The sequence below is a fragment of the Furipterus horrens genome, unplaced genomic scaffold (genome assembly GCF_987537825.1).
Source record: "Furipterus horrens unplaced genomic scaffold, mFurHor1.1.pri manual_scaffold_17, whole genome shotgun sequence".
NCBI lineage: Eukaryota > Metazoa > Chordata > Mammalia > Chiroptera > Furipteridae > Furipterus > Furipterus horrens.
This window is the reverse complement of record NW_028327187.1, coordinates 50765992-50793977: the sequence shown is the minus strand read 5'-3', so window position 1 is coordinate 50793977 and position 27986 is coordinate 50765992. Positions and strand designations below refer to the sequence as shown.

Genomic DNA, 27986 nt, shown 5'->3' with positions numbered 1-27986 from the left:
TTTTTTCCCCTGTTTTTAATAGAACACACTGTTGCAAGGATTCACACTTCTCAGATATTCACACATACGGTGGTAGCATCTGTGTTAGAAGCTTTTCCATTTTCTGTTTTTCAATTTCCAGCTCTTTAGTCCACTCCCAGATCAAATCTTCCAAGTTGCTAGAATATTGCTCCAACATCCGAAGCATAGAATCAACGATATTGGTCTTCTTCCCTTTATCGAAAGTTTTAAAATAGAAGTAAAACAGAAAGATGACCTAGGGAATTCTTATTACCTAAACTTAGTGATGATGGAGCAGTGCCCTTATCAAAAAAAATCTCTTCCTTTAAAATTTCAGGGCAGAAGAGGTGAACCCAGGTAAAAATAGCAAAAGTCACCACCAACCCACCCTCACTATCACCCTGGCCCATTCACAGGGCTATTTTTCTTTGAGTACTTGTTCCCCTACCCTTCTGTTTCTTTCAAGTCTGAGCAAAGGTGTTCTGGGCAGGATCCTTTAGTTCTGAGAAATTATCACATGAAAAGTAGTCACTTCAAAGGCAACAAGGATTTGTTCTTGAGCCCAGGCCAGTTGTGGGTAGGGGGAAAGAGAGCAGGGGGTGCTGTTTTATCTTTCTATATCAGCCTACTAGATTATCCTTATCTTCTAATGCTGCTGTGTTGCCAGTTCTTGGGCAGTGGAATGTTCTTTGACTTCTTCATGTTAGTCAGGGTAATATAGAAATTCAACTGGTCTTGCCTCATTATATGTCCTGATCCTTTAGAAGTGGCTGTATGCCACAGATTTTCAATATGGCTTCCTGGGATCGTTTCCATCTACAGAGATGGGGAGGTTGGCATAGCATTGGAATCATGAGGGGATAGCCCCTCCTTGCTGCTGTATTCAGCATGCACAAGGCTGTGTTCACAACAAAAAGACTAGTGGTGGTTTTGCTTGGCAGACATCTAAGGAATCAGTCTCAATGAACCCTCCTATATGGCTGAGCCACACATCTGCCACTTAGCATTCAATACCCCAAGGCCAACACCACTGGGAATTTTCTTCTGAGCCTGGTCTACATCTAGATGTCCACCAAGGTCCTGCTGGTAATCTCAGCAGCCAGATCAGATGTTTTGGGATCCTCCTATTGCCTAATCCAGGGAGCCTCACACTCCTCTCTCCATTTATCTTTTATTAGCTACAGGAAGTTGGAAGGCTACACTTGTCTTTCAGACAGTCTAAACTTCCACTGAAGCATTTCAGTGAGGGCAGCTCTAGTTATGTCTTGTTTGAAGGTTGCATGATGTACTCTCTTCCTATCACTAGCTTCTCTGCTGCCTTCTGAAATAACATCTCTAGCATCAGCACAAGGGCAAATTCTTTTCCCCTGCCTCATGGTAAGTTTTTAGAAATGTGACCTTTTACATACTATTGCACACCTGTTTGAGTGTCCTCAAGAAACTCAGCCAGGCTAACAGAGGCACTATTAGCTGGGGACATGGATGACTTCATATGCAGGGTCCCTCAGGCTTTCAATCTCACTGTTTTATTTTTCCACCTCAGATACCTGCCATTCGCAAAGCATCTCAGTGCTGTACTCCAGCCAGGCTCAAAAGCCTCTTCACCTGAGCTGACACAGCACTCTCAGAGAGCGCTCTGAGTTTCATCATCCTGTAGTTCCCTAAAGAGTCTGCACCAACATAGGAACTACACCCTAGTTTCCTTAGCAGGACCCCCTCTGTCTTTTTCTCATTTATCCCTTTTTATTCTCCACTCTGAGGAAAGAATCAGCCATTTTGGAAATTGCATATTTTAAGTTGGTCATTTTTCAGGCACTCTATTGCTTCATGTCATTCCCTAGAAACCTAAGTTATCTCCTGCTTTTGTATTACATATTTGCATTTTCTCCAATCTTTTTTAAAAATGTTTTATTGATTATGCTGTTACAGTTGTCCCAATTTCTTTCTCCCTTGCTCACCCTCTCCCTCCAGTTGCCCCCACCCTTAGTCCATGCCCATTGGTTGTGCATATAGTTCTTCTCAACATCTTCCTGTCTACTCCACTCCCTCCTACTATGCTTCTTAATTCCTGTATCATCTCCCTCCCTTTTCCCCCTTCCTCATCCCCTCTGACCTCCCCCCAATATGTTCCCTGTACCTATAATTCTTTTTCCCCTCTCATTGTCTAACTTAGTTTGCCTTTGTTTCAATTCCCTATCTTCTGCTGTTGGTTGTTGTGATACAGTTTTCATTTTAATGTTCATAGTTCTGATCCTCCTTCTTCTAAACAAGTCCCGTTGACATCTCATATAATAGTGGTTTGGATCTAATGAACTCCTTCAGTTTTACTTTGTCCTGGAAGCACTTTCTCTGTCCTATTTTGAATGACAGCTTCACTGGATAGAGTAATCATGGCTGTAGGTTTTTCATTTTCATTAATTTGAATATTTCTTGCTAGTCCCTTCTTGCCTGCAGAGTCTCCTTTGAGAAATCAGCTGATAGTCTAATTGGGACCCCTTTGTACATAATTCTTTTCTTCTCTCTTGCTGCTTTTAAGACTCTCTCTTTATCTTTAATTTTTGACATTTTGTTTATAATGTGTCTTGGTGTGGTTCTTCCTGGGTCCAGTTTATTTGGACTCTCTGTGCTTCCTGAACCTGTAAGTCTATTTCCTTCCCCAAATTAGAGAAATTCTGCTTATTATTTTTTCACATAATTTTTCAATTTCTAGTTGCTCTTTTTCACCTTCTGGCAACCTATAATTCAGATGTTTGCTCTCTTATAGTTGTCCCAGAGGTTTCTGAGCTTCTCCTCGTTTTCCTCACTTTTTGTTTATTCTTTCTGCACTGGTTGACTATTTGTTCCTTCCCTGTTTCGATTTGTTGATTTGGTCCCTGGTTTTCCTTCTCTTACCACTTGTTTCTTATGTGTTTTCATTCATTTCAGCAGGACTAGCCTTCATTCCTTCCCCGTCTTGATTAAGTCCCGCTGTTATTTCTGTAAGCTGTCTTATAACTATAGTTCTGAACTGAGCCTCAGAAAGGTTATCTATCTGTTCGTCCATTAATTCATGTATTTGCTTTCTGGTCAGCTGTGTAATTGGGATCTCTATCATTATCCCTTCCATCCTGGCAGTTTTTTGCTTCCTGGGCAGAGCTATCACACCTCCTATGCTATAGGGGCTGGAGCCCTGTACACTTGTCACTAGCAGGCAACCCTTCTCACCACACTGTGGAGCTTTGTGTGGGTGCAGGAGTCTAAGGTGGATTCCTGCCATTCTCTCTCCGCTGAGAGACTGGGAGCCTCCTCCTCCATCCCCACACCCTCTGGGCTTTACTGTCCAAGGCAATGGGGGTCTGCCTTCCCCAGTGTTGGAATCGTGAGCTAATGGGTTTGGTCTGCAGTGAAGGGTCCTCCCAGGTGCTTCTCACCTCCCTTTAAATATGGGCATCTGTGCTTACCGCAGTTCTGCCGCCCATCACTGCAGATGCCATCGCCAGCACAGCATGACCTCTCTGCCCTGGCTTCGCCCCTCCTACTAGTCTGGATGAGCATCACTTATTTATAACTTCTTATGCTGGACTTCCATGTAGCTTTATTTTCTGGAACTTCTGATTATTTCTGGTTTTGCGGTAGTTGTAGTCCTTCTTAGTTGTGGAGGGAGATGGAGCGTGTCAGTCTAGGCCTCCATCTTGGCTGGAAGTCCACATTTTCTCCAATATTGAACTCCGTTTCAAACACCCCATATTTTTCTTGACCTTCCAAAAATAACCTGACATTGCTTAAATAATATACTCATCAGAGTTCTCTTTAATCTTCAAAGCAATCATAGCTGTATAAGGATCCCCATCTATTCCATGATACCCATCTTGTAACATTCTCAATGCTAGTACCTTGTACATGCCTGATAGTTCAATTTCACCAATGAAAGGTTGGCTAGGTCAGATTGTGGATGGTCTGAAACAGAAGGTCAGATACAGAGGAGCACAAAAACCAACCCATGTGCTCCTTGAGGATGTTCTGGGATGTTCTAGCATCAAAGGTCTCCAAGCGACTACTTCCCCAAAAGGAGTGCCTTTTTCTTTTGGCAGAGGTTTCTTCCACAATATGACAAACCAAGGAGTTAGTCTGGGATAAGCTGGGTTTAGGATGGCTAACGGGCAGTGCTAAGATTCACACAGTCCTTACCTGGTTAAATATTTAATCAAAAGTTGGAGCCCTGGCTGCTGTGGCTCAGTGGATTGAGCATCGGCCTGTGAACCAAGTGTCACTGGTTCAATTCCCAGTCAGGGCACATGACTAGGTTTTACATCAGGTCTCCAGTTGGGGGCGCGAGTGAGAGGCAACCACACAGTGATGTTTATCTCCCTCTCTTTCTCCTTTCCCCTTTCTCTAAAAATAAATAAACAAACAAATAAATAAATAACTTATTTTTTTTAAAGTTGGTCGTTGTTCTGAAGCTTCACTCCAGCACTGCTTCATCAGCTGGAGATATTCTAGAGAGGTGTGCTTAGGAGGAACCACTGGTATGTGCACAGGAGGAGGCTTCTTAAGTCTGCCTATGGTTTCTGTCCAAAAGCAAGAAGACAAAGGTCAACAAATCATCAGAAAAGCACCAAGATTTAGAAAAGATAAGTGACTTTTAGCCAAGAAAGTTGTTGGCAAGGAGAAATCACTGAAAGCCCCTTCTCCTTGCTTTCTCCTTAGGTAACAAGAATATAGATTGTATCTGAGCAAAGGTTACATCAGTCAGTTGAGGATGGGGTAAAAATATCAATCAATTGAACTATTGTTACCATTTAGGCACAGCTTTATCCTGTTTCTGCTAGGTTTTGTTTGTGGTCTATCTGATTTCAATCATAAAACTATAATTTCAATGATATGACTCCCTTCACTCATCCCCAAATCATCTAAGTCTTTTAGTCCCCACAGTAGACATAATTACAACCCCACTCCCTTAAGGCCCAAGCCTAGATCAGGTCCAGGCTATGGGCTCTCCTGGCCCTTAAAAGAGAGAGAATTAAGAAATACAGTACCTAGTCCAGGACCTCATGGGGATGCTCTTGGTTGCTGGTCTTTGAACTCCACTTTTGGTGGAATATTTATGAGACTATGGGCTGAGTGAGCACTTTGTATGCATTGTTTCACTTGCTTCTCATCATAGATAGATGAGGTAGGAACTCTTCATTTCTAAAAAGGGAAAACTGAGGCACTGAGAGAGTAACTTACTCAAAGTTACATGGGTAGTAAGTGAACAGAATTCAAATTTGATCCCAGGCAAGCTCAGTCTACTACGTTGTCCTTCTTACAAATGCCTCATACCTCAACTGGAAGTTTTAAACTACCAATTCAGACAAAACAGCCATTAGTGACCAGAGGTTTAGCTCAGTCAGATTAATTATTTTACAAAGGGAGAAATCTCCATGGAAGTAGGAGAAAATGATTAGCCTTCAATGCCCCCAGCAACCTGCACTAGTCTCAAATTGGTCTGTTTCCAGCCTAGCCTTCTCCAAACCATTCCTAAAACATGAATTTGGCCATGTCACTTTCCTGCCTAAAACCCATTCATGACTTCTTATAATTCATAAGATAAAATCCAAGCCCTGACTATCATTTCAGCTCATTTTTTATCCTCAGTCTTCTCTTCACAACCCCAATTCTAACATCCTCATTACAAACTAAACCTTGCTTGCCCCACCAGTGTGCCCTTCCCATTGGATGTAACACTACCACAGTGCTGCTTCAGACCATAATAAATGTCCCCTTATCCCCATGAAAGAATTTCATCTGTTGCCTCTGACTTCTCAGCTCCCTGTGACATCACACCCTTTGCTCTTTTAACCCAGGTTGGCCTATACCAATAACGGTTTCTATATCACAGCACCCTGTTCTCTCAGTGCAATAGATTTCATGTGAATCAACCCTTTGATGTGCGACTGCCTCATCTACTCTCTAGCAGATGCAGTCCTTGTCCCTTTTTCAGAACATCATCAAGTTGAATGAGTCACCTCTTTACTTAAGTCAAGCATAATTTACACCCTTGAGGATCTCATAGTCCAACTGAGGAAATAAACAGTGATCAACATATACATGCTCTAGCAGACAAACACACAGGTGAACACAGAAGGACCACCTAATTCACACTGAAGGGGTCAGATAAGGCTTCCAAGAGGAGGTGACACAATATGGATGAAGCAAGGTGGGGAGAAGGAAAGGTCATTCCAGGTACTGTTAACCACCTGTGTGAAGACACAGGTGGGAGAGACCACAGAGATTTTAGAGCACTGCCTGTCATGGGATTTAGGTGGAGTGTGGGGAGTGAAAGAAGATAAACCTGGAGAGGTGCTTAGGGGCCCGATTTTAAAGACCCTTGTATGTCATGTGATAAACATGTGCTTCATTTAACAAGTGGTAGGGAACAGTTGGGGAGCTTTGAGTAGAAGAATGATATGGGACTCTAAATGTGGCAAAGGATAGCTAAGTATTTTGTGGGGTTTTTTTTGTTTGTTTTGTTCATATTTTTAAAATTATTTATTTTGAAATAAATTTAGGCTTCTATGAAAGTTGTAAAAATAGTACAATTGCCTGTATACTCTTCACTCAGTTTCCCCTAATGTTAGTAACTTATATCACCGTAGTACAAAGGAAATGAATATTGGTACAATATTATCAATGTTACTAGTCTAGAGTCTTTATTTGAATTTCATCAGTTTCCCCCTAAGATTCTTTCCCTGTCCTGCACTCCAATTCAAGATCTCATATTGGATTTAATTGTTTCTCAGTCTCCTCCACTCTGTAATGATTCCTCATTCTTTCCCTGTCTTATATGACTTTGATACTTTTGATGAGTACTGGCCAGTTATTTTGCAGAATGCCTCTCAATTAGGGTGAGTCTGGTGTTTTCCCAGTTATATTGAGGCTATGCATTTTTGGCAAGAATATCCCAGACGTGGACTTGTGCCCTTCTCAGTGCATCATGTCAGGGGGTACATGATATTGATATGTCTTGATCACTTGGTTAAGGTAATGTCTGCAGGATCTTTCACTAATAAAGTTAGTATGTTCGTACTTTTAGAATATGCAAATATCCTGCTTCTCCTCAAACTTTTGTCCACTGATTTTACCACTCATTTTGCTGATAACCAATTGGAGATGAGAACAAAAGCCTGTGGCATGCCACAGGAAAAGTATGGGAGGACTTTGCCATCCAGGAGCATCATGAGGGATACTGAAATATCTGGTAGGGGTGTCTCAGAGGAGTAGAGGGGGCTGCTAAAATAAAGGACTGACATAGGTCTTGTAGGTCCTTGGCTTATGTCACAGTTTAGAAAGGGACCAGCTTCTTGGGTGGGAGAATTTCTTTCAAATGCAAGTCCCAGCTGCACACAACACAGGCTGCTTTCAGACTAGCATGCAGTTAGCACAAACAAATAGCTGTGTTTACTCTTCTGGCAAATCACAACATCTTGGGTTGGCCTGATAATCTAGGTCATGATGAGCCCCCAGTGTCCTTTTCTCACCTCTTGCTTACCTTCAGCAGGCAGATCCATCATGCAGAATGGGGTTCCCTGGACTATCACTTCTTGCATGATGATGGCAAAGCTATAGACATCTCTTGCAAAAGAAACTAACCTCCTGCCTCTGGGGGCTCTCAGTAGTTCAGGGGCCATCCGCAGCAACTCTGAAAAGAAAGCATTGTGTAAAGAATGCAGGGAGGATTAATTGACATCTTGTGCTATGCCCTCAAGGGCTCCAAGGGTGCTAGTCCATTGACTGCTTTATATTTTTATTAGATAGACCAGCATGCTGGCATCTTCCCAGGGTCTGAATCTATGAACCTAAGTAATGAGACACAAAGAAAGGATACTCTCCCTACCCCAGGATAATGCAGGCAGACACAGCAGATGTGTGGGGAAGGGCAGAGAAGCTCTAAGTAGAAAAACTATCTGGCACTTGTTTTCTTGCTCTCTTGAGCCTGCCAGTAGCAATCGGCAGGCTTCCAGGGAAAGGTGAGTGCACTTCCAGACTAGTTGCCATGGATTTACTGTTTGCTGAGATCTTATGTATCTAGTAATTTGATTGTGCTGGACCAGCTCAGGGATTTATTCATATGTTGCTTTCTCCAGGTCTTCTGTAAAAGGATAAGAGGATCCCCAGGCCTCCTCTGTTCTTTGCAGAGCAAAAAGGTATAGCAAATCCTTCAATTCAGTTCTGCAAATATTTATTGATGGTCTACCATGTACCAGGCACAATGCTAGGCACAGAGGAGGTGGTTGAGATGAATTAGGTCTTGCCTTTGCCCTTGCAGAGTTCCCAGAGCAGTTGGTAAGACAGACATGTGTACTCCTAACTGCAATACAAGAGAGATAGTGAAGAAGACAACCATATAGTGTAGGAAAACGAATATATTAAAAGCCAAATTTGACTACCCATGGTGTACATTGCTTCATTTCAGTCCCCATCAAGGTAAAAAAAAATATTATTTATGTTTTCAAAGTGCTATGGCAGTCAGAGACTCAGAAATTTTTTGAGCAATACATAAAGAAATACACATTAACAATACACATTAACAATACAAATAGAATAGTCAAAAGTTGAAGAGAGTGTTTTATATTGAACCATATAAAATTGCTGTTTCTATACATAGGCCAAAATGGCTAAATATTGACAATTTTATAAAGTTCAAACAAATTAAAAACTGAGCTGGTCAGCTTAATCCAGAAAGGCTTTCTGGAAAAGTTAAATCTTAAAGTAGCTTGTTAAGATGATTGAGGATGCAGTTTCCTAGAGCTGAAAGGGTAAAGGTTTTGCTGGGAGAAAGAACAGTACATGTAAAAAAACAAGAGGTAGAAAGGGGTAAATTGCAGGTGGAGGTGGTGGTAAGCAGATTAGCTTGGCTGAAAAGAATGGTTCTGTTAAGAAATAATGAGCTATGAGAAATGGGGTTGATGAAGTGGGGGAGGGAGGGTGGTTGGAAGAATGAGGGCAGAGGTGAGAGGCCCTGTGAGCCAAATGAAGGCATTTGGAGTGAATACAAAAGGCAGTAGGGGTGCAAGAGTTGGAGAGGGATTTGATGAAAACCATGTTCAGGAAGATAAATCTGGCAAACTGCACAAGCTCGACAGAAGAATGAGAGAGGCTGGACTCAGGGAGACCAGCTAGGAAGTTATTACAGGAAGATCTAGAAGAGAGGTGAAAGGGGCCTGAATGGCGGTGGGGTTGGCAGCAGCAGGGGCGGAAGCAGGAACATGGGAAGGCTACAATGGAGAAGGAAGTTACAGGGCTGGGAATAGGCTCAACATATTCTGAGAAGGGAAGAAATTTGTAGCCAGATAGGGAAGCTGAAGAAGAGTGTCTGCTGAGGGTGAGGTTGACAGGGGGGAAAGCAGTGGCTTACTTTTCATCTTGTTAAATTTGGGGTATTGGGAAAGGAGTCCAGGGGATAAGCTCTTATGAAGCAGGAAGGAGGGTAAAAGGTCAATTATTTTCATTTGTTAGTGAAACCCAGGAAAGAGAAACTCACCCTGAAACTTCTTAGTTTAAGCCAATCTTAATCAAAATGGTAGAACAGGGAATTCTACGCCTACCTTTAATCATATATTCATTTTTCTCTTTGTTCTCCAGGTGTCCCCAGCCTTTGTCTCCTCCACACCCCTACCTCCATGAAAGTCTCTAAAATACTCTTTATAGTGATTTTGCCCTTATATCTCCTTGCCTAAGTGGACTGATATTTACAAATAAAATGGAAAAGATTAAATGATACCTTAATAAAAGGAATACATTTCTGACTATGGGATTTCAAGCATATGGCTTTAGGGGGAGGGCATGGGGAATATTTGGGAGCAGGGAAAATGGTATGTGGCTCCTTCTTCCTGGCATCCTCTTTCTCTACACATTTAAAAGCACAAGAAGGGAAAAGAGGAGAAAACTCTCTGGTAAAAGCTGAATTATTAAATACAATCATTACTAAATAGTACTTTCAGAGAGCACTTACATGTATGTTGTTAATGGCTAAAATGAGGCTCTATCTGCACTATACTTATATAATTGAGAGTAGACAATAATGAATACACTTACAACCTACCCCCATTTCCCCATCTCTACTCCAGAGCCAAGTAAGAGCCACTACTTACCATATGTGAACCCTTAGGAAAACTAGAAAAATTACCTTCACCTGTTTTGTTTTGTTTTTTAATCTGCTGGAGGCAGTACTAACTCTGAGCCTTTCTGTGGTGACAAAACTCACCTTTGGATAGTCAGTATGATACAGTGCAAAAGAACATAGAGCTGGAAGTAAAGAGAACTGGGTTTAAAATCTCAGCTTGGTCACTCATTAGCTCACCTTTCTGAACTTTAATTTCCCCAACTATAAATGAAAGTTTAGCCAAATGATTTCCAAGAGCTTTTCAGTTATAAGATTATATTAACCCTGTCATCTAAGGCAGGGAACAGCTAGTGATTTCACTTTATTTCACTTATTCATTGATGCAACAAACATTTATCCTGTCAGGTAGTGAAAAGTGCTAAGGGAAGTAAACCTGTTTCTTGCCTTCACAGAGATTTTAGTTTAAATAAGGAAAAAAGACAGCTAGTTAAACACATGATATCAACAAAGTGTGGTATTACAACAAAGTCCAAAGCCCTAAAAGATCATAAAGAGAAGAACTTAGCCCAGCATAAGGGCTCATAGAAAGCCTCTTGAATAAGTGGTATTTATGTTGAGCCCTAAAGAAAGAGTAGACTTTAGTCAGAATCAAATGAGTCTATAACAAATTGGGAAGGAAAGACTCTCCTAAGCAATAGATACAACATACGTGAAGGTCTAGAAGTAAGAGAGTGCCTGGTGTAAATAAACAGCTGGAAGGAGTTCACTCACTGCTGGAGCATAGAGATGGAGGGAGGTTTACAAGGCCCAGATCACACAGAGCTCATAAGCCGTGTAAAAGAATTTGAACTTTCTCCTAAGAGGAATTGGAAGTCATTCAATGAATTTTGGCACAGCTGTAACATGATCAGATTTGCAGTTTAGGAAACTCGTGGCTGCAGTGTGTGAAGAATGGATTGAGAACAATTGGGAGGAAGATGGCAGAGGAGTGAGGGGAGGCTGCGCTCTCAGTCTCCCAAGACCCGTCTGTAGTTTGGACTAATTGTAGACAGAACATCTCAGTGATCAGCTGGACACTGGCAGGAGTCGAACCTTGGCACTGCTGGATTAGAGAAAAACCATCTGGGAACAACCTGTTTAGTGAGGATAGCGGAGGAAAAAGGGACAAAATGGGATTCCTGACTGGGGTGGCTGCCCGAGATGCAGCTGGAAGAACACAAAGGCTTTATGGCGACCACAGGTTTCCCCAGAGGGGAGTCAGGAGGAAAGCAAATCTCTGCCCACTGGCAGAGAAGGGACTCGACCAGGTAGCATTGGCGCTGGAAGTTAGGAGGCAATGTGCTGCTGTGCAAGTGAAAACGTAATCTTTCCTTTGTGTTTTTCTCTTGTGAACTGCGGAGAGGGGGGGAAAGTTTGGGTTGATAGGACATTCTTGAGGAGTGCAGGCGCAGAAGTGTGCTCGCCCACTCCCCAACCCTCCCCTTGGGTAGAACAGCACGCATAGGGAAGTGCCTTCATTCACTGGCCCAGGTGCGCAGGACCACGTGTCCAGTTGCCCCTCAGACACACCCCAACAGATATAAGATCAGTGCCCCAACGGGCACAGGGAGGGCCCACTGGACATGCAGAAGACTGTGTGCAGTTCCCCCTCGCCAGCTCCAATGGGCGCGAGGCCAGAGTGCCAGGCTGGAGTACAGAGCACTTGCTCAGGCTCTGTTTGTGCCCGCCCGGGCGGCTGCGGGAATGGCGGGCGGCTGCAGTGGGGGGAACAGCAGGCAGCAGCGACTCACAGACACTCACTTCTACTGAGCACAAGTGTCTGGGGCCCAGCACTGGGAGGCAAGAGACCAACTCCCTGAGCGTGGAGCGGCAGGCCTGAGGCATGCTCTCTGACAGCCTTGTGTATGCAGGGGCTCACACGAGCGCAAAAGCTCCTCGCCTGCTTCAATAGGCGCCAATCGCTCACTTCCACTGTGCACGAGTGTCCTGGGCCCAGCACTGGCAGGGGAGAGACCAACTCCTGGAACGCGGTGTGGCAGGTCTGAGGCAAGCTCTCGGGCTCCCTTGCACACTCACAGGCGTGCATACAAGGGCACCACGGCTAGCTTCAACAGGCACCAAAGGAACGTGCCGTGCAGGAGCACACCACTGCTGCAAGGAACAGGAACCTCTGACCCGCCACATTAGACCAGCTGTGGACACAGAAAAACAAGACGACACACAAAGGCTGAACTGACATCTCCACAAAAGAACTCAAGACAAAGTGGATAGAGTGACTATCAATCAACTAGCCAGAAGAAAGATCCTAACAAAGAGCATCTGAAATATAACCTGACAGCATAAACAAACGACATAAAGGGTACCCCAAGAATAACAGGCTCAGGAGATCAAAGAGACTGCACCACTGAAACCCCCAGATCTCCTTTAAAGAATCTCATATCACAAAGGTGGAAAGTCAAAGCAGACAAACCCAAAAAACAAACATAAACAAGAAGAATTCAACATGGTAAGACGCAGAAACAACCTCTCAATGAAAAGAAAAGAGGAATCCACAGAAAGAGAGGTAGATGGAATAGACATAGCCCAAATGTCAGACACGGAATTCAAAACAATGATGGTGAAGAAGCTCAATATGCTTGACAACATCAAAAACAACTATGACAACCTACAAGGAAGCTACCAACAGTTCCAAGAAAATTACAGGGAACTTACAGAGAACTACACCAGCATAAAAAGAGACATAGAAACTATCAACAAGAACCAGGAAGAAATGAAAAATGCAATCTCTGAACTGAAAAAACACAGTAGAATCAGTCAAAAGCAGACTAAACGAAGCAGAGGATCTAATTAGTGAGTTAGAAGATAATGTAGAAAAAAATTCTAAGACGATGCAGCAAAATGAAAAAAAGATTGAAAAAGTATGAAGAAGAGGTAAGGGAATTACAGGATAATATAAGGAAGAACAATATCAGAGTCATTGGAATTAAAGAGGGATCAGAAGAAAAAGGAATAGAAAAACTGATAGGAGAAATAGTGACAGAAAATTTTCCGAACCTGATGAGAGAAAAAGTTATTATGCAAGTCAAGGAAGCACAGAGAGTTTCAATAAAGAGGAACCCAAAAAAACCCACTCCAAGGCACATCATAGTTAAAATGGCAACATTCCAAGACAAAGAGAGAATCCTAAAAGCAGCAAGAGAAAAATAGCAAATAACATACAAGGGAGCTCCAATAAGGCTATCGACCGATTTCTCAACAGAAACTCTACAAGCCAGAAGGGAATGGTCAAAAATATTTCAAGCAATGAAAAACAAAGGCCTAACACCAAAAATACTCTACCCGGCAAGGCTCTCATTAAAAATGGAAGGCGAAATAAGGAGTTTTTCAGACAAGAGAAAACTAAAAGAATACATCTCCACCAAACCAGTATTGCAAGAGATGCTAAAGGGAATGTTCTAAGAAAAAAGGAAGAGAAAAAAAAAAAGAGTAGAGGAACAGAGGTACAAAGGGAAATCAATAAATACATGTCAGTAATAACCTTAACTGTAAGTGGATTAAATGCTCCAATTAAAAGACATAGGATAACAGAATAAATAAGAAAACAGGACCCACGTATTTGCTGTCTACAAGAAATACACCTCAAAACAAAAGATTTCCATAGACTGAAAGTAAAGGAATATAGAAAAATATTCCAAGCAAATGGACCTCAAAAGAAAACTGGGGTAGCAGTCCTCATATCAGACAAAACGGATTTCAAAGCAAAGGCAATAAAAAGAGACAAAGAAGGACATTTCATAATACTTAAAAAAACAATCCATCAAGAAGTTATAACTCTGATAAACATATATGTACCCCACATAGAAGCACGCAAATGCAGAAAGCAAATATTAGAAGACCACAAGAAGGATATTAACAACAACACACTCATAGTAGGGGACTTCAACACACCATTATCAACAATAGACAGATCATCAAAGCAAAGAAACACCAAGGATAGACAGGCATTGAACAACACACTAAACCACATGGACTTAACTGATACATATAGAACTTTTCACCCCAAAGAAGCAAAACATACATTCTTTTCAAAGGCACATGGGGCATGTTCAAAGATAGACCACATAATAGGACACAAAACAAGCCTCAACAAATTCCAGAAAATTGAAATCATATCAAGCATCTTTTCAGACCACAATGTCTTGAAACTAAAAATCAACCTCACAGGAAAAAATCAAAGACACCCAAACTCATGGAGAATGAATAACACGCTATTAAGTAATGAATGGGTTAACAATGACATCAAAGAAGAAATCAAGAAATTCCTGGAAACTAATGATAATGAACACACAACAGTCCAAAACCTATGGGACACAGCAAAAGCAGTCCTAAGAGGGAAGTTCATAGCAATACAGACGTATTTGAAAAGGATAGAAGAATCTCAAATATAAACTCTAATCCTAAAGCTACAAGAACTAGAACAACAACAAAAAGAGCCTAGGGCAAGAGGAAGGAAGGAAATCATCAAGATCAGAGCAGAATTAAATGACATAGAGACTAAGCAAACAATCCAAAAAATCAACAAATCTGGGAGCTGGTTCTTCGAAAAAATAAACAAAATCGACAAGCCTCTAGCCAGTATAATCAAGAAAAAAAGAGAGAAGACCCAAATAAACGAAATCAGAAATGAAAGAGGAGAAATCATGACTGATACCACAGAAATACAAAGGATTGTAAGAAATTACTACAAACAACTATATGGCAGGAAATTTGACAACCTAGAGGAAATGGACAAATTTCTAGAAACATATAACCTTCCAAAACTGAATCAAGAAGAAGTAGAAAGTCTCAACAGACCAATAACAAAGAAGGAAATTGAAACAGTAATCCAAAATCTCCCTGCACACAAAAGCCCTGGACCGGATGGCCTCACAGGTGAATTTTACAAAACATTTAGGGAAGAACTAACTCCTACCCTCCTCAAACTATTCCAAAAAATCCAAGAAGAGGGAAAAATCCCAAACTCTTTCTATGAAGCCAGTATTACCCTAATCCAAAAACCAGGTCAACACACAACAAAGAAAGAAAACTAAAGGCCAATATCATTGATGAACATAGATGCTAAAATCCTCAATAAAATTTTGGCAAACAGGATACAGCAATACATCAAAAAGATCATACACCACGATCAAGTAGGGTTCATCCCAGGGATGTAAGGATGGTTTAATATTCACAAATCAATAAATATAATACATCACCTAAACAGAATGAAAGATAAAAATCACATGATCTTATCAATAGATGCAGAGAAAGCATTTGATAAAGTACAACACCCATTTATGATGAAAACACTCAGCAAAATGGGAATAGAGGGAGCATACCTTAACATAATCAAGGCTATATATGAGAAGCCTGAAGATAACATCATACTCAATGAACAAAAACTTAAACCATTCCCCCTGAAATTAGGAACTAGACAAGGCTGTCCACTCTCTCCATTCCTATTCAACATAGTGTTGGAAGTCCTAGCCACAGCAATCAGACAGGAAAAAGAAATAAAAGGCATCCAAATTGGGAAAGAAGAAGTAAAACTATCACTATATGAAGATGACATGATAGTATACCTAGAAAACCCTATAAACTCTACTAAAAGACTACTCAATATAATAAAGTGAATTTGGCAAAATAGCAGGGTACAAAATAAATATACAGAATTCTAAGGCATTTCTGTACACCAACAATAAAATATCAGAGACAGAGACAAAAAAGAAAATACCATTTACTATAGCAACAAGAAAAATAAAGTACCTAGGAATAAACTTAACCAAAGAGATAAAAGACCTGTACACTGAAAAGTACACAACATTGAAGAAAGATATTAAGGAAGATACAAATAAATGGAGGCAAATACCATGTTCTTGGATGGGAAGAATCAACGTCATCAAAATGGCCATACTACCCAAAGCAATTTACAAATTCAATGCAATCCCTATTAAAATACCAATGACATATTTCACTGACCTAGAACAAATCCTCCAAAAATTCATATGGAACCAAAAAAGACCCCGAATAGCAAAAGCAATCTTGAAACAGAAGAACACAGCAGGAGGAATCACGATACCAGATATCAAACAATACTACAAAGCCACTGTGATCAAAACAGTCTGGTACTGGCATCAGAACAGACATATAGATCAGTGGAACAGAATAGAGAGCCCAGAAATAAATCTAGGAATATACGGTCAACTAATCTTTGATAAAAAAGGAAGGAACTTAAAAGTGGAGTGAGAAGAGCCTCTTTAACAAATGGTGTTGGGAGAACTGGACAGGGACGTGCAAAAAAATGAAACTAGACCACCAACTTACACCACACACCAGAATAAACTCAAGATGGATCAAAGACTTAAATGTAAGCCGTGACACCATAAAAGTCCTAGAGGAAAACATAGGCAGGAAAATTTTAGATATCCCACGTAAAAATATCTTCACGAATACATCTCCTTAGGCAAGAGAAATAAAGAAAAAAATAAACAAATGGGAGTACATCAAACTAAAGAGTTTCTGCTCAGCAAAAGAAAACATCAGCAAGATGAAAAGGAAACCAACCATATGGAAAAACATATTTGCCAATGATATCACAGACAGGGGACTGATCTCCAAAATATATAAAGAGCTTATACGACTCAACATCAAGAAAACAGACAACCCAATTAAAAAATGGGCAAAGGATCTGAACAAACATTTCTCCGAAGAGGACATACAGAAGGTTCATGGACACATGAAAAAATGCTCAACATCATTTGCCATCAGAGAGATGCAAATAAAAACCACAATGAGATACCACTTTACACCTGTCAGAATGGCCATCATCAAGAAATCAATAAACAAATGCTGGTGAGGATGTGAAACGGGAACCCTACTGTACTGTTGGTGGGAATGCAGACTGGTGCAGCCACTATGGAAAACAGTATGAAATTACCTCAGAAACTAAAAATTGAACTGCCTTTTGAACCAGCGATTCCACTGCTAGGATAATACCCGAAAAATCCTAAAACCCTAATTCAAAAAAACTTATGCACTCCTATGTTCATAGCAGCCCTGTTTACAATAGCTAAGTACTGGAAACAGCCTAAATGCCCATCTGTAAATGAGTGGAACAAAAAACTGTGGTACATTTACACAATGGAATACTATGTAGCAGAAAGAAAGAAGGAACTCCTGCCATTTGCGACAACATGGATGGAACTAGAGAGAATTATGCTTAGTGAAATAAGCCAGGCAAAGAAAGCAAAATACCGTATGATATCACCTAATACAGGAACTAAGGAACAACACAAACAAACAAACTAAATAGGACAAAGAATAGAATAGTAGTCAATAGTGGGGAGGGGCGAGGGAGAGAAGGAGGATAAGTAAGGGAAGGGTTTAGTCAAGGAACGTGTATAAATGACTCATGGACATAGACAACGGGAACAGATATGGTTGCAGGAGTAGGGGTGGGCTGGGTTGGGGGGAGCAATGGGGGAAAAATGGGACAATTGTAGTTGAAAAGCCAAATAATAAAAGAAAAAAAAATTGATTGAGCAATTTGGAGAGCGAAATGAAGCATTAAGTATGTGAGGCAGAGAAAAAAGACAGACACCGTATATATACACACATTCAGAGTCTCAGCTCTCCTTTTCTCACTCTGGGACCACAGTTTCTTAAGTTTGAAAGTTGTGAACCTGTGAATTAAATGGAACTCTGGAAAGTTGATATAACACCAGGAAATTACACCAAACTTTCAAATTGAAATCAGCGAAATATTAACCACAGGACAAAGTCTGCAATAATTAGAGAGAGAGAGAAAGAAAAAGAGAGAGAGAATGAATCATGATTTTTATTGTAATTTTCAGGAGTTTCAAGTCTCCAAAGCATGAATGGGAACAGAAAGAGGAAATTGTTATATGTTTTAATTTAGCTGGGTATAAGGGCTAGTCTTCAGAAGACCAGCATTAAAGTCCTGGAAATGCTCCTAAGTAGCTGCATGACTTGGAAAAATATTGAGCCGTAGTTATCTGTTAAATGAGAGAGTTAGACTAGATGACTTCCTAAAGTTTAGTATCCCACAAGTTTTGTAAAACATGAAGATGATACCGTTGATGACTGGACTGTCCGTCTATATCTGCACATGTGTCTATCTTTCATTTTTCATTTTTTTCTATGCAGTAAAGCCAATGGTTTTAAAACCAATAATGCCAAAGATCCTTTTAAGAATATGAGTATATATAATAATTTTGTATCTCTCCTTCTGTCTTCTTGGGTTGTATGTTTCTGAGGTTTTGTCAGGGATGGAGGTGTCACTCATCTTTGCACTTGTAATACTGGCTAAAACTTTTAATGCACAAGTTTCCTATGTGGATTTTACCCTATTCATTGTTTCTCTTTCTCTTTCTTTCCCCCTCTCTTCCATCAGTTCATTTGCTCCTAGTTCTCACTCACCCATTCCCACTTCCCATCACAGATTTCTCCTATCTGATCTGTAATGATTCCTATGGACATTGTTTGGTGCTGTCACTAGTGCACTAAACAAAAGAAGAAGAAAAATGGACTTTACTGGCATGCCTACTTATTTACTAGAATGCTATAGTTCTGTCTGAAGTCATTCCATACAAACCATAGAGCATTTACTTGCTGGGAGCTCTCTACTTGTTTCTTTCTCTCTGACAAGAGACAGTGAGGGGAGACTCTAGTGACATCCCATTCGAGAATGTGCTTTGTTGGGGTTCAGCTACCAAATTACTTTCCATTCAATATGACAAGTATTTATTGAGTACCTACTGTGCGCTCTGTGCCCAGTAAATTCCTTCAGGGACCTCTGGGGTCTCTGAACAATACAACATAATCCTGCCATGGCAGGAACTCAACATTATTATATAGGCTTTGTTCTGAAGGTTAGAGTGTGCTAAGATTAGTGCCTGCAGATTTCATTCAACTCCTCTGACTTGGAAGTGAGGCTGGATTTTCAACAAAAGTGGGGAGTTGAATCAGTCTGAGGTTTCATTCAGTGCATTTCTCATTTGAACTTCAGAGTTACCTTGTGTGAATCAGAAGGGTAAAATACATTGCTTACCTTCAACAGAAGGCCTCTCTTGGGAGAATCTTAGCATTTCCAAGATGTCATTAAAGCCATAATCTGTCACTTTTAGTACAAAATGCCCATCTACCATACCGTTCCAAGATTTCAGCTTCCCATGAGCAAACTCTCTGTGGTGTAAGTAGTTCATGCCCTGAAGATGATGCAAACTGGATATATCTAGTGACTTGTTTAACTATTTTGTGCTTTTAGAGCCATTTTCTGAGATTGTTAATGGCATGAGCCCTTTTTTTCATATATCCAGGCAAAGAAAGCTTTGACAAGAATCATTTCCAGGTCCCTTTTACCTCTAAAATTTTATGCTTTGATGAAGAATCATATCTTGAGTGTATAGAGAACTGTGTGTTATTGGAAGATTTACTGCCATTTCAAATGCAGGACGGATTCATACATATATAATTGCCAAGAATTTGAAGATTCTGATCCCTACCAAAGATCTAGTTCATTTTCATCCACTATTGGCAGGAATAGAAATTGATACAACCTTTTGGGTGGGCAATTGTCAATAGCTCTCAAGATTGAAAGTATGCATGGTTTGTGACCTACGGATTCTACTTCTCCTCCAAAAAAATGCTTGCTCATCTGTACAAGAAGACATATACAAGCATCCTCATTGCAGCTCTGCTTTATAATATTGTATAATTGGAAATACAATAATACCTACCAAGAAGGGACTGTCCAAATTGTGATATATCCAAACTACAGAATGTTCTGCAGCAATTAAAAATAACCAGATAGATGTATATGTACCAACAGGGAAACATTTCTAAGCCAAAGAGTAAGTTAAAAATAGTAAGTTGTAGAACTATGTGACAGTACGGATTTTTAAAAACCAACAAAATTGATAATGTATGCAAATACACATGAACTTAATTACATAGCTAATCACCAAATTGTTAGCAATGACTAATTTGGGGGAGGATATGAAGAAGAATAAGTAAATGTCAGTATTTTTATATCACTTGATTTTTAAATTTAATGTAATACATTATTTTGTTAATTTAAAATAGACAATAAAAAGAAGAAAGCTGAATACTACTGATCTCTGCAGCTTGCTTACTAACTTTATATAACATTCAAATATGACATACTAGGACTCTATCAGGTGGGTTTAATCATTCACATATAAATACATCCATATTCTAGTGTAATAATTTCAGAACTGTTATGCAAAGCCTTTTTAAGTATCTGGCTCTGTTTTGTAGTCTGACATCCCTTTTGTATTTGTATGCTTTATATCTTGTGCCTTCAAAAATCTGCAGTCTCCAGTATTTCCTAGCAGAATCTGCAGTGGGTAAGATTTTCCCCAGGTGGTCTAATGCTTGGATTTCAACCACCATGGGCCTGAGAGTACTGTCATTTATAGGTTTCTCCCTTAACTCACAGGACCTTGCTTACAGGGTAAGCAGAGAGAATACTAAAACTGGAATCAGGAGATTTGGATTCTGTTATACACTCTGCCACTTAATAGTTGGCTGATAAATATTTATTGAGCACCTACTATGTGCAGCAGACACTACCTAACAAAGTATACCTCATTTAGCTTCTCTGAGCCTCTGTAAAAGGAGGCTAATCACACTTATTTTTTTTGAGAGTTGGAAAAGGTGATGTCTATAAAGCTAGCTTGATAAAGGTTAGGCCATAATACAAAAGTCAAGACTATGATCAATATGTAAGAAGCTCAAAAAGTCATTGATTATTCAGATTAGCCTCATAAAAATGCACATAGACACAATTTGAATATTATTCCAGGAAGTTCATAGACTCCCTAATAAGCCCATCCATAGGCCTATCCATGAACCCCCTAGGCTGCCAATAGTCCTTGCCTCAGAGAATGTATTATGCTACCTGATAGACCCAATGATCTTTTGGCTTTCTAGTCTTCCTGAGTTCTGTATCTACATCTATGATATTCAGAACCCCATCACCTAGTTCTTGACTGAACCACCTTTTAGAAGGTGAGAGACAGGAAATTGGGCTAACTAAGTAGCACCTAAGAATCTGAAAATGAGCACTTTCCCACCTCCAGAAAGCAGAGAAGTGGGATGGAAGAAAGAATTGCTAAAAGTGGAGAGTGCTCAATGCCAAGAGGAAGTAAAAATAAATATGGCCTTCAAATTGGGGGGGAGGGGAGAGGGCAAGTAAAACCTTTTTATATTAGTACCTTATGACATATATGGACAAAGACGCTGTGAGAAGGGGTAGTGGGGCTGACTCTGGGAAGGAAGGTGGAGGAGTGAGATTATCACAATGATCCAAGGAAAAGAAAACATCCAAAAACATTTCAGTTCTAATTTACAGAAAAAATTCAATATTTCCTCAGTCTTTCCATTAACCTTGATGAGATCCAGCAGGACTGATGATTTAAATATTCAGTCTCACTTCACATCCTCATTCATCAGTATGTCTATGTCTTCTAGACTCTTTCGGGAACAGAATTCTGTCACAATGGCAAACATTCCTGAATCATAGAAGAAGCCCAATAAAGGGTTAATAGTCTCATGACACAGGTCCTTCATCTGGAAACAGAGAGAGAAGAGTCACATCCATCTTGTCTCAACTGAGGACCAGAATTTAGGGCACATACCCTTCTCTTCACCTTTCTTAAGACTGTTGGTTGTGGTAAGCAGCATTTTGGCCTGGTGATCTCCAAACCCTAGTATCATTCCTGTGATTGTGTTATGTGGCACAAGGGAAAGTATCAGTGTTGGCCTAATCTAATCACATCAGCCCTTTAAATCCAAAGAGGAAGGATGAGAGGAATTCAGAGATTTCAAAGTGTGAGGACTCAATGCTCCATTGCTGGCTTGAAGACTGAGGAAGGAGGCTACAAACCAAGGAATGTGGATAGCCTCTAGAAGCTGGAAATGGCTCTCAGCTGACAGCCATCAAAAAAATGAGGATCTCAGTCCCACTACTGCATGGAACTAAATTCTGCTGACAACCAGAATGAGCCTACAAGTGGTTTTCCCCCAGAAACTCCAAATAAGAGCCCAGCACAACTGACTCTGATTTTACCCTTGTGTGATGCTTAAGTGGAAGACTCAGCTGAACCCACTTAGCCTTTTGAATTAGTAAATTGTGAGATAATAAATGGGTGCTGTTTTAAGTCACTGAGTTTGTGCTATTTTGTTAAAGCAGTAAGTGTTCTAGCCACCGATTTCATGCTGTGTGTGTGTGGCGGAGCAGTTTCTATCACAACTAAGCAATCCTCTGACACCATCTGAGTGTCCAACAATTCAGCTTGATTCTGACACTATCTGGAGATAAAGTCAGATACCACAGGTTAAGGGCTCAGCCCCCCAAGGTTGTTCCATGTCACTTGAGATGCCAGTCATAAGTCCAGGTCACCTGGGCTTCCTACAGACCAGCTATAAATTGGAATTTTAATTAACCCTTCTTTGGGTTTGATTAATTTGCTGGAGCAGCTCATAGGACTCACAGAAACATGTTACTTACCGGATTCCTGGTTTATTATAAAAGTATATACTTCAGGAACAGCCAGACAAAAGAGATGCATAGTGCACAGGAGCTTCCATACCCTCCGCAAGCCATTCTGTCTAAATCTCCATGTGTTTACCAACCTGAAATCTCTCCAAACTCTGTCCTTTTAGGTTTTTATGGAGACTTCATTACATAGGCGTGGCCAATTAAATTGTTGGCCATTGATGACTGATTCAATCTCTAGCTCCTCTCCCCTCCCCGAAGGTCATGGTGGTAGGACTAAATGTTCCAACCACTCCCAGAAATGAGTTCTCATCCTTAGGTGCTTTCCTAGAATCACCTAATTAACATAAGAAAATACACCTTTATCATTTTCATCACTTAGGAAATTTCAAGTGTTTTAGGAGTTCTGCGCCAGAAATGGGGACAAAGACCAAATATATATTTCTTATTATAAATCACACCACAGACAGTGATAGAAAAAGAATGCAATGGTCAAAGAGGAAATTTTCAGAGAGGGATATCTCTCAGCGTATTTTAAGTTAATGCTGGATCTGTGGCCTTCTTCCTGATTCTTTGGGAACTCTGTGGGGTGGAGCCAGGAGAATTAAAAAAAAGTTAATGCATTAAAAGGTAGAATATATTGCCTACAAAATTTGTTTCAGAATAAACATCTAAAAATTTTTTAAGATTGTATTTATTTTTAGAGAGATGGAAAGGGAGGGAGAAAGAGAGGGAGAGAAGCATCAATGTGTAGTTGCCTCTTGCATGCCCCTAACTGGGGATCTGGCCTGCAACCCAGGCATGCGCCCTGACTAGGAATTGAACCAGCAACCTCTCAGTTTGCAGGACAGTGCTCAATCCACTGAACCACACCAGCCAGGGTGAAATATCTAGAATTTTGACTACATTTTTCTTTTGCAACTATTAATTTTTTCACTATTGTGAAAAGCATTTATTTTATTAACTGTTTTCTAAACTCTTGTATGCTAACAAATATTGTGTTTTTCATTTCCTGAGAAGATACATTAAAATGTCCCATAATAATTATGGATTTTCAAATAAACTGTAATTCTCTTTATTAATGAAGAATAAATCTTTATATTGAAAAAAAATGTACACCCAATGTCCAAGACACTGGTCTTTATGCTAGAGATGCAGAAATAAATGAAATAAAGTCACAATCCAGCCTAAAGCAGCCAAGGCAGGCATGGAAATTCAGCCTTCACATAGCAAAGTGGGCAACTTCTAAGGTTTCACTGTAGCAGCTCTTATTGACCGAGCAGCAAAAACTATTGGCTCTGAACCTCCATTGGAGGACACAGTACAAAGCAGTTATGTCATAGGCTGCTAGCAGTTCAATACAAATCAGCTTCCTTTTCTTATTGGGAAAACAACTAGTCCACACTTTCCATCCTACCTTGAAGCTAAGTGTAGCCACATGACTGAATTCTTAGCAATAGAATATAAGAGGAAGTGATAAGTGATGTCTAGTCTAAGGCTTTTAAGAAGTGAATATATACCTTTCATGTTGTTTTCCCACTTCTATAGATGAATGCAGATGACGACAAGACCCAAGGAGATAGCAGGGTCATAAGATGGTCCTATTCTGGGCACCTGAATCACCATATTAGAAGAGAGTCATTAGTCAACTAATAAAACCTACCTTATACCATTTTTGGATGAAAAGTAAACTTCTGCTGTATTTAAAACATTAAATATTTGGGGGTCTTTTTTGTTACAGCATCTAGCTTTACCCTAGTAGCCCTAGCATGGAAAAAATTTAAGCCTAAATTTTCCCTAGAACTTTATAGTCGTATATCCTCAGCTACAACCAATAGAGAAAATTCTATACAGGAAACAGGTAGACACCTACATGTAGTTATGCCTGCTCATATTCTGAACAACCCCAGGAAGCAGAGAATGCTTAGAGCACCTGCATTAGCCAGATGGTCATCTGAACATTTACTGGGTATGTATGTACTTTGCCTCTGCCATAATATCTTCCTAACTGGCTACTATCAAAAGTTCAAAAGTTGAATGTGTCCTTTCTCCCAATTATTTGTTAGTTTCAAGTATCTTTTATGTACTCAAAGTTCAAGGAGGAGCCAAGATTTTAAATTATTTGGGGGGAATCATCACTATACCTGCCTTATTTACAGGCTGCTTCCTTAAATAAACCATACAAGGATTCTTTGAACATAACTGATGGAATTGGGGAAATCACCATTTTTCTTATGTAAATAGAAATTATCAGATGACATTTCTAGGTTTGGCAACTGGAGATTTTGAATTATTATGGGATATATATTTAATAACAATTATAATAGCTACTATTTACAAAGAAGTTGTATGTCAAGAAATGTGAAGATGCTTTACATGTGTTCTCTTTTAATCATCATCTCAACCCTGGGAAGTAAACACTAATATATTCCTTTAACAAATAAGGAAATTAGGGCTCAAGGAGTTTAGGAGACTTGCCTGAATAAATAATAGTTCTTAGTGGTAGAGCTGGGAATGGAATGCTTCATGTCTCTTCGACTCCAGATCCCATGCCTTTGCCATTGTATCATATGGTCATATCAAGCCAGTAGCAACTCTTCAAGTATTGAGGGGGTCTTACTGCTTGTTAGTTACTTTGGAGAAAGGATTGGTTTTGGTGGGAATGTACATAAAAGAGGGTTTCTCATACCATTTCAAACTATCATTTGCACTCAGTTTGATGGACTTAACATCTCCAAAATCTCCAAAGAGGAACTTTTTCAGCCACACCCAATCACCCTAAAAAGAAAAGGTAGAGAATGGTGATGAGACTTAGTTGATTTAGAGCTATGGAGAAAATGTCCCTTCCACATGAAGGGTTTATAGTTAGACCATCAACCCAAATAGGCTTTGTTTGTCCTCTCTCACCCTCCACCCCATGGGCATTCTGTATTCTGATCTACAAATGAGTTCATACAGAGAAGTTAAAAATTCCAATTAACTAGAGACAGAAAAACAATTGAAGGTATGCAGTCCCCCAGAAAGGAATGATACCACTCTCTGCAACAACTCTCTTAACTAACTGCAGAAAGTGCTAATTCATTTCACTTATTCATAGCAAAGTGATGTAGCACCAAGTTCCCTGTGATTAATGGTGATGATTAGTGGTTTCAGTTCTCACTTCCTTGAAGCCTCTGTGGCAGAAGACATAGTGCAGCAAATGTTTCCTGCATTTACTATGACCCATTTTTTCTCTTGTGAGACAGGCCATTTTAGGGGCTTCTTGTGTTTTATTCATAAACTGAATGGCTTCAATATAGATTAAATATTTTTTTATTTGGATGTATTACCATAATAATATGAGTAATTTAGACTCTTTCAGCCTATTTTTTGACTTGTTAAGTACAAAACAGCAATTTCTAAAGTTGCTGTCAAGTCAGAAACAATTATTTTATTGTCTTCACTTTAACACTGAGATCTAATAAGATAATTTTCTTCTATATACATAGACTCAAGGATTCATCAGTCATCAAACCCTATTTAGTTTCTGTCCAACCCAAAATTTAAAAAAGCAATACAAATATAGATTCCTTTTTCTCCATAATAATGATAATGCCTTACATTATTGCACAGCACTCTCTACTCTTCAAAGTACTTTCACATCTATTACCTCTAGCCTGGAGATTCCATTTCAGGCTGTACCAATTTTTCATTAAGTAGAGATAATAAAGCAGAGAGCTCTGTGCAAATTCTGAGAGTAGAGAGTGTAACCATTCTCTTATTAAGGAATATATCCAGCTGTGGTACTGCATCTGGAGACCTATCAGAGACAAAGGCTAACAATGGGTGCAGGCATCAGAGTTCCTCATCCACACTTTGTGTTACAGGGTATCTTCTACACAAGGAGCTCAAAACCTTTTAATGGCTCTTAGAGGCCTTCAGTAGCTGAACAAAACTGTGCCAGCCAGGCTCAATGCCCAAAGTTCAGAAAGTTAGTCCAGGATCAGTGCCTGGCAGCAGCAGAACGGTCAAAGCACCAAAGGTAGCCTTATTCATCTTGTGCCCAGCAATTCAAGTGTAGCCCTGGTCCAGCTGTGTCATGGTCATCTGGGAACTGGTTAAAAAGGCCAATTGTGAGGCTCCACCCCACACTTAATTAATCACAGGAGTCGTGAGGGCCTGACATGAGCTTGAAGTTTTAGCCTTCTAAGTCCTTTAGAGAGGTCAAAGCTTAGGCCGCAAGAATAAACTAACTGGGAATACACAAAATCAGCAGCGTGTGGGATATGCCAGTGGGCAATAAGGCCTTTCCAGCACCTTTGCAACTATATTACTCGACCTATAGTCACTCCTGGCCACTATGGGCACCTTTGTGCCAATTAGAAAAGGACACTTTCCCTCGAGTGAAAAAAAAAATGTTATGTTACAGCCTGTGGCAGCCCTGTGATGTTGGGCAGCAACCACAGCTGTAAACATATATGCATATACCACAATCTTATTTACTCATATATCTTCCAGACACCAGGGAATACATTCCACTAGCAGCATGAATACTTTGCATACCACCAAGCCCCGCCTGCCAGGTGAGGCCTTATTGTCAGGATTGGAATTAGGCTATAGAGGTGGGGTTGAGAAGCTGACATTGTGTCTCCAAGAATATTAGGCAGGAGAAAGGAATAACCTCAAGAAACCCCTGAGGCATAGTCAAGATAGCACATAGCCAGGTGCACATATATTTACCAGTGACTATGTATGTGCAATGTGAACGGTCTGGTGTGCTGGTAAAAATGTAAATATGAGAAGGTACCCCTGATACCTCATTTCAGAACTAGTCTGGGAAGCCAGAATCTCTTTGCCCTCACCTGCATCCCCCTCGTATAAGTTAGTGTATGTATACAATATGAATAGTACCATCTGAGATATGGTGTCCTCCTGTAGGATGCAACCTGAACAGCAGTACTGATAGCCCTGACCCAGTACCTGATACCTTCTTCCTGGAGTCATTGTTTTGTTTTGTTTTTGTTTTTTTTATTACAGACATGGGTTAGCCTTCACTCTGGCTTATTAGCTTTTACAGGTTGTTAAACAGAGGTTTTTTTTTCCTTGAAAATTCATTAAATTTGAGAGATAGAAAGGGTTTAGATATCTCTAGTCCAATTCCTTCTTATGATGATAAAAAAAAACTGAATCTCAAAGAGATTAAACTACTTGCCCAAGATCAGAAAACTAGGTAGTAATAGAACCAAGGTCTTCCATTTCTCACTTTGTTGCTTTGTTCATGTGCTTTCTTTGGTTTGGGATGTGTGTGTGGGTGTGCATGTATGTGTGTTTTAAGATTTCAAT

The 27986-nt window shown here is 40.1% G+C and overlaps 1 protein-coding gene across 1 annotated transcript in view; it reads right to left on the bottom strand.

Moving 5' to 3' along the window:
- The window catches only part of GUCY2F (guanylate cyclase 2F, retinal), a 188000-nt gene that overhangs the window by 44163 nt on the left and 115851 nt on the right, over positions 1 to 27986 (bottom strand). The window contains 7 exon segments of the mRNA XM_090264055.1: positions 69 to 243; positions 4410 to 4547; positions 7511 to 7660; positions 19194 to 19350; positions 21554 to 21730; positions 23025 to 23041; positions 25364 to 25442. Of these exon segments, the coding sequence (XP_090120181.1) occupies positions 69 to 243; positions 4410 to 4547; positions 7511 to 7660; positions 19194 to 19350; positions 21554 to 21730; positions 23025 to 23041; positions 25364 to 25442 (893 nt within the window).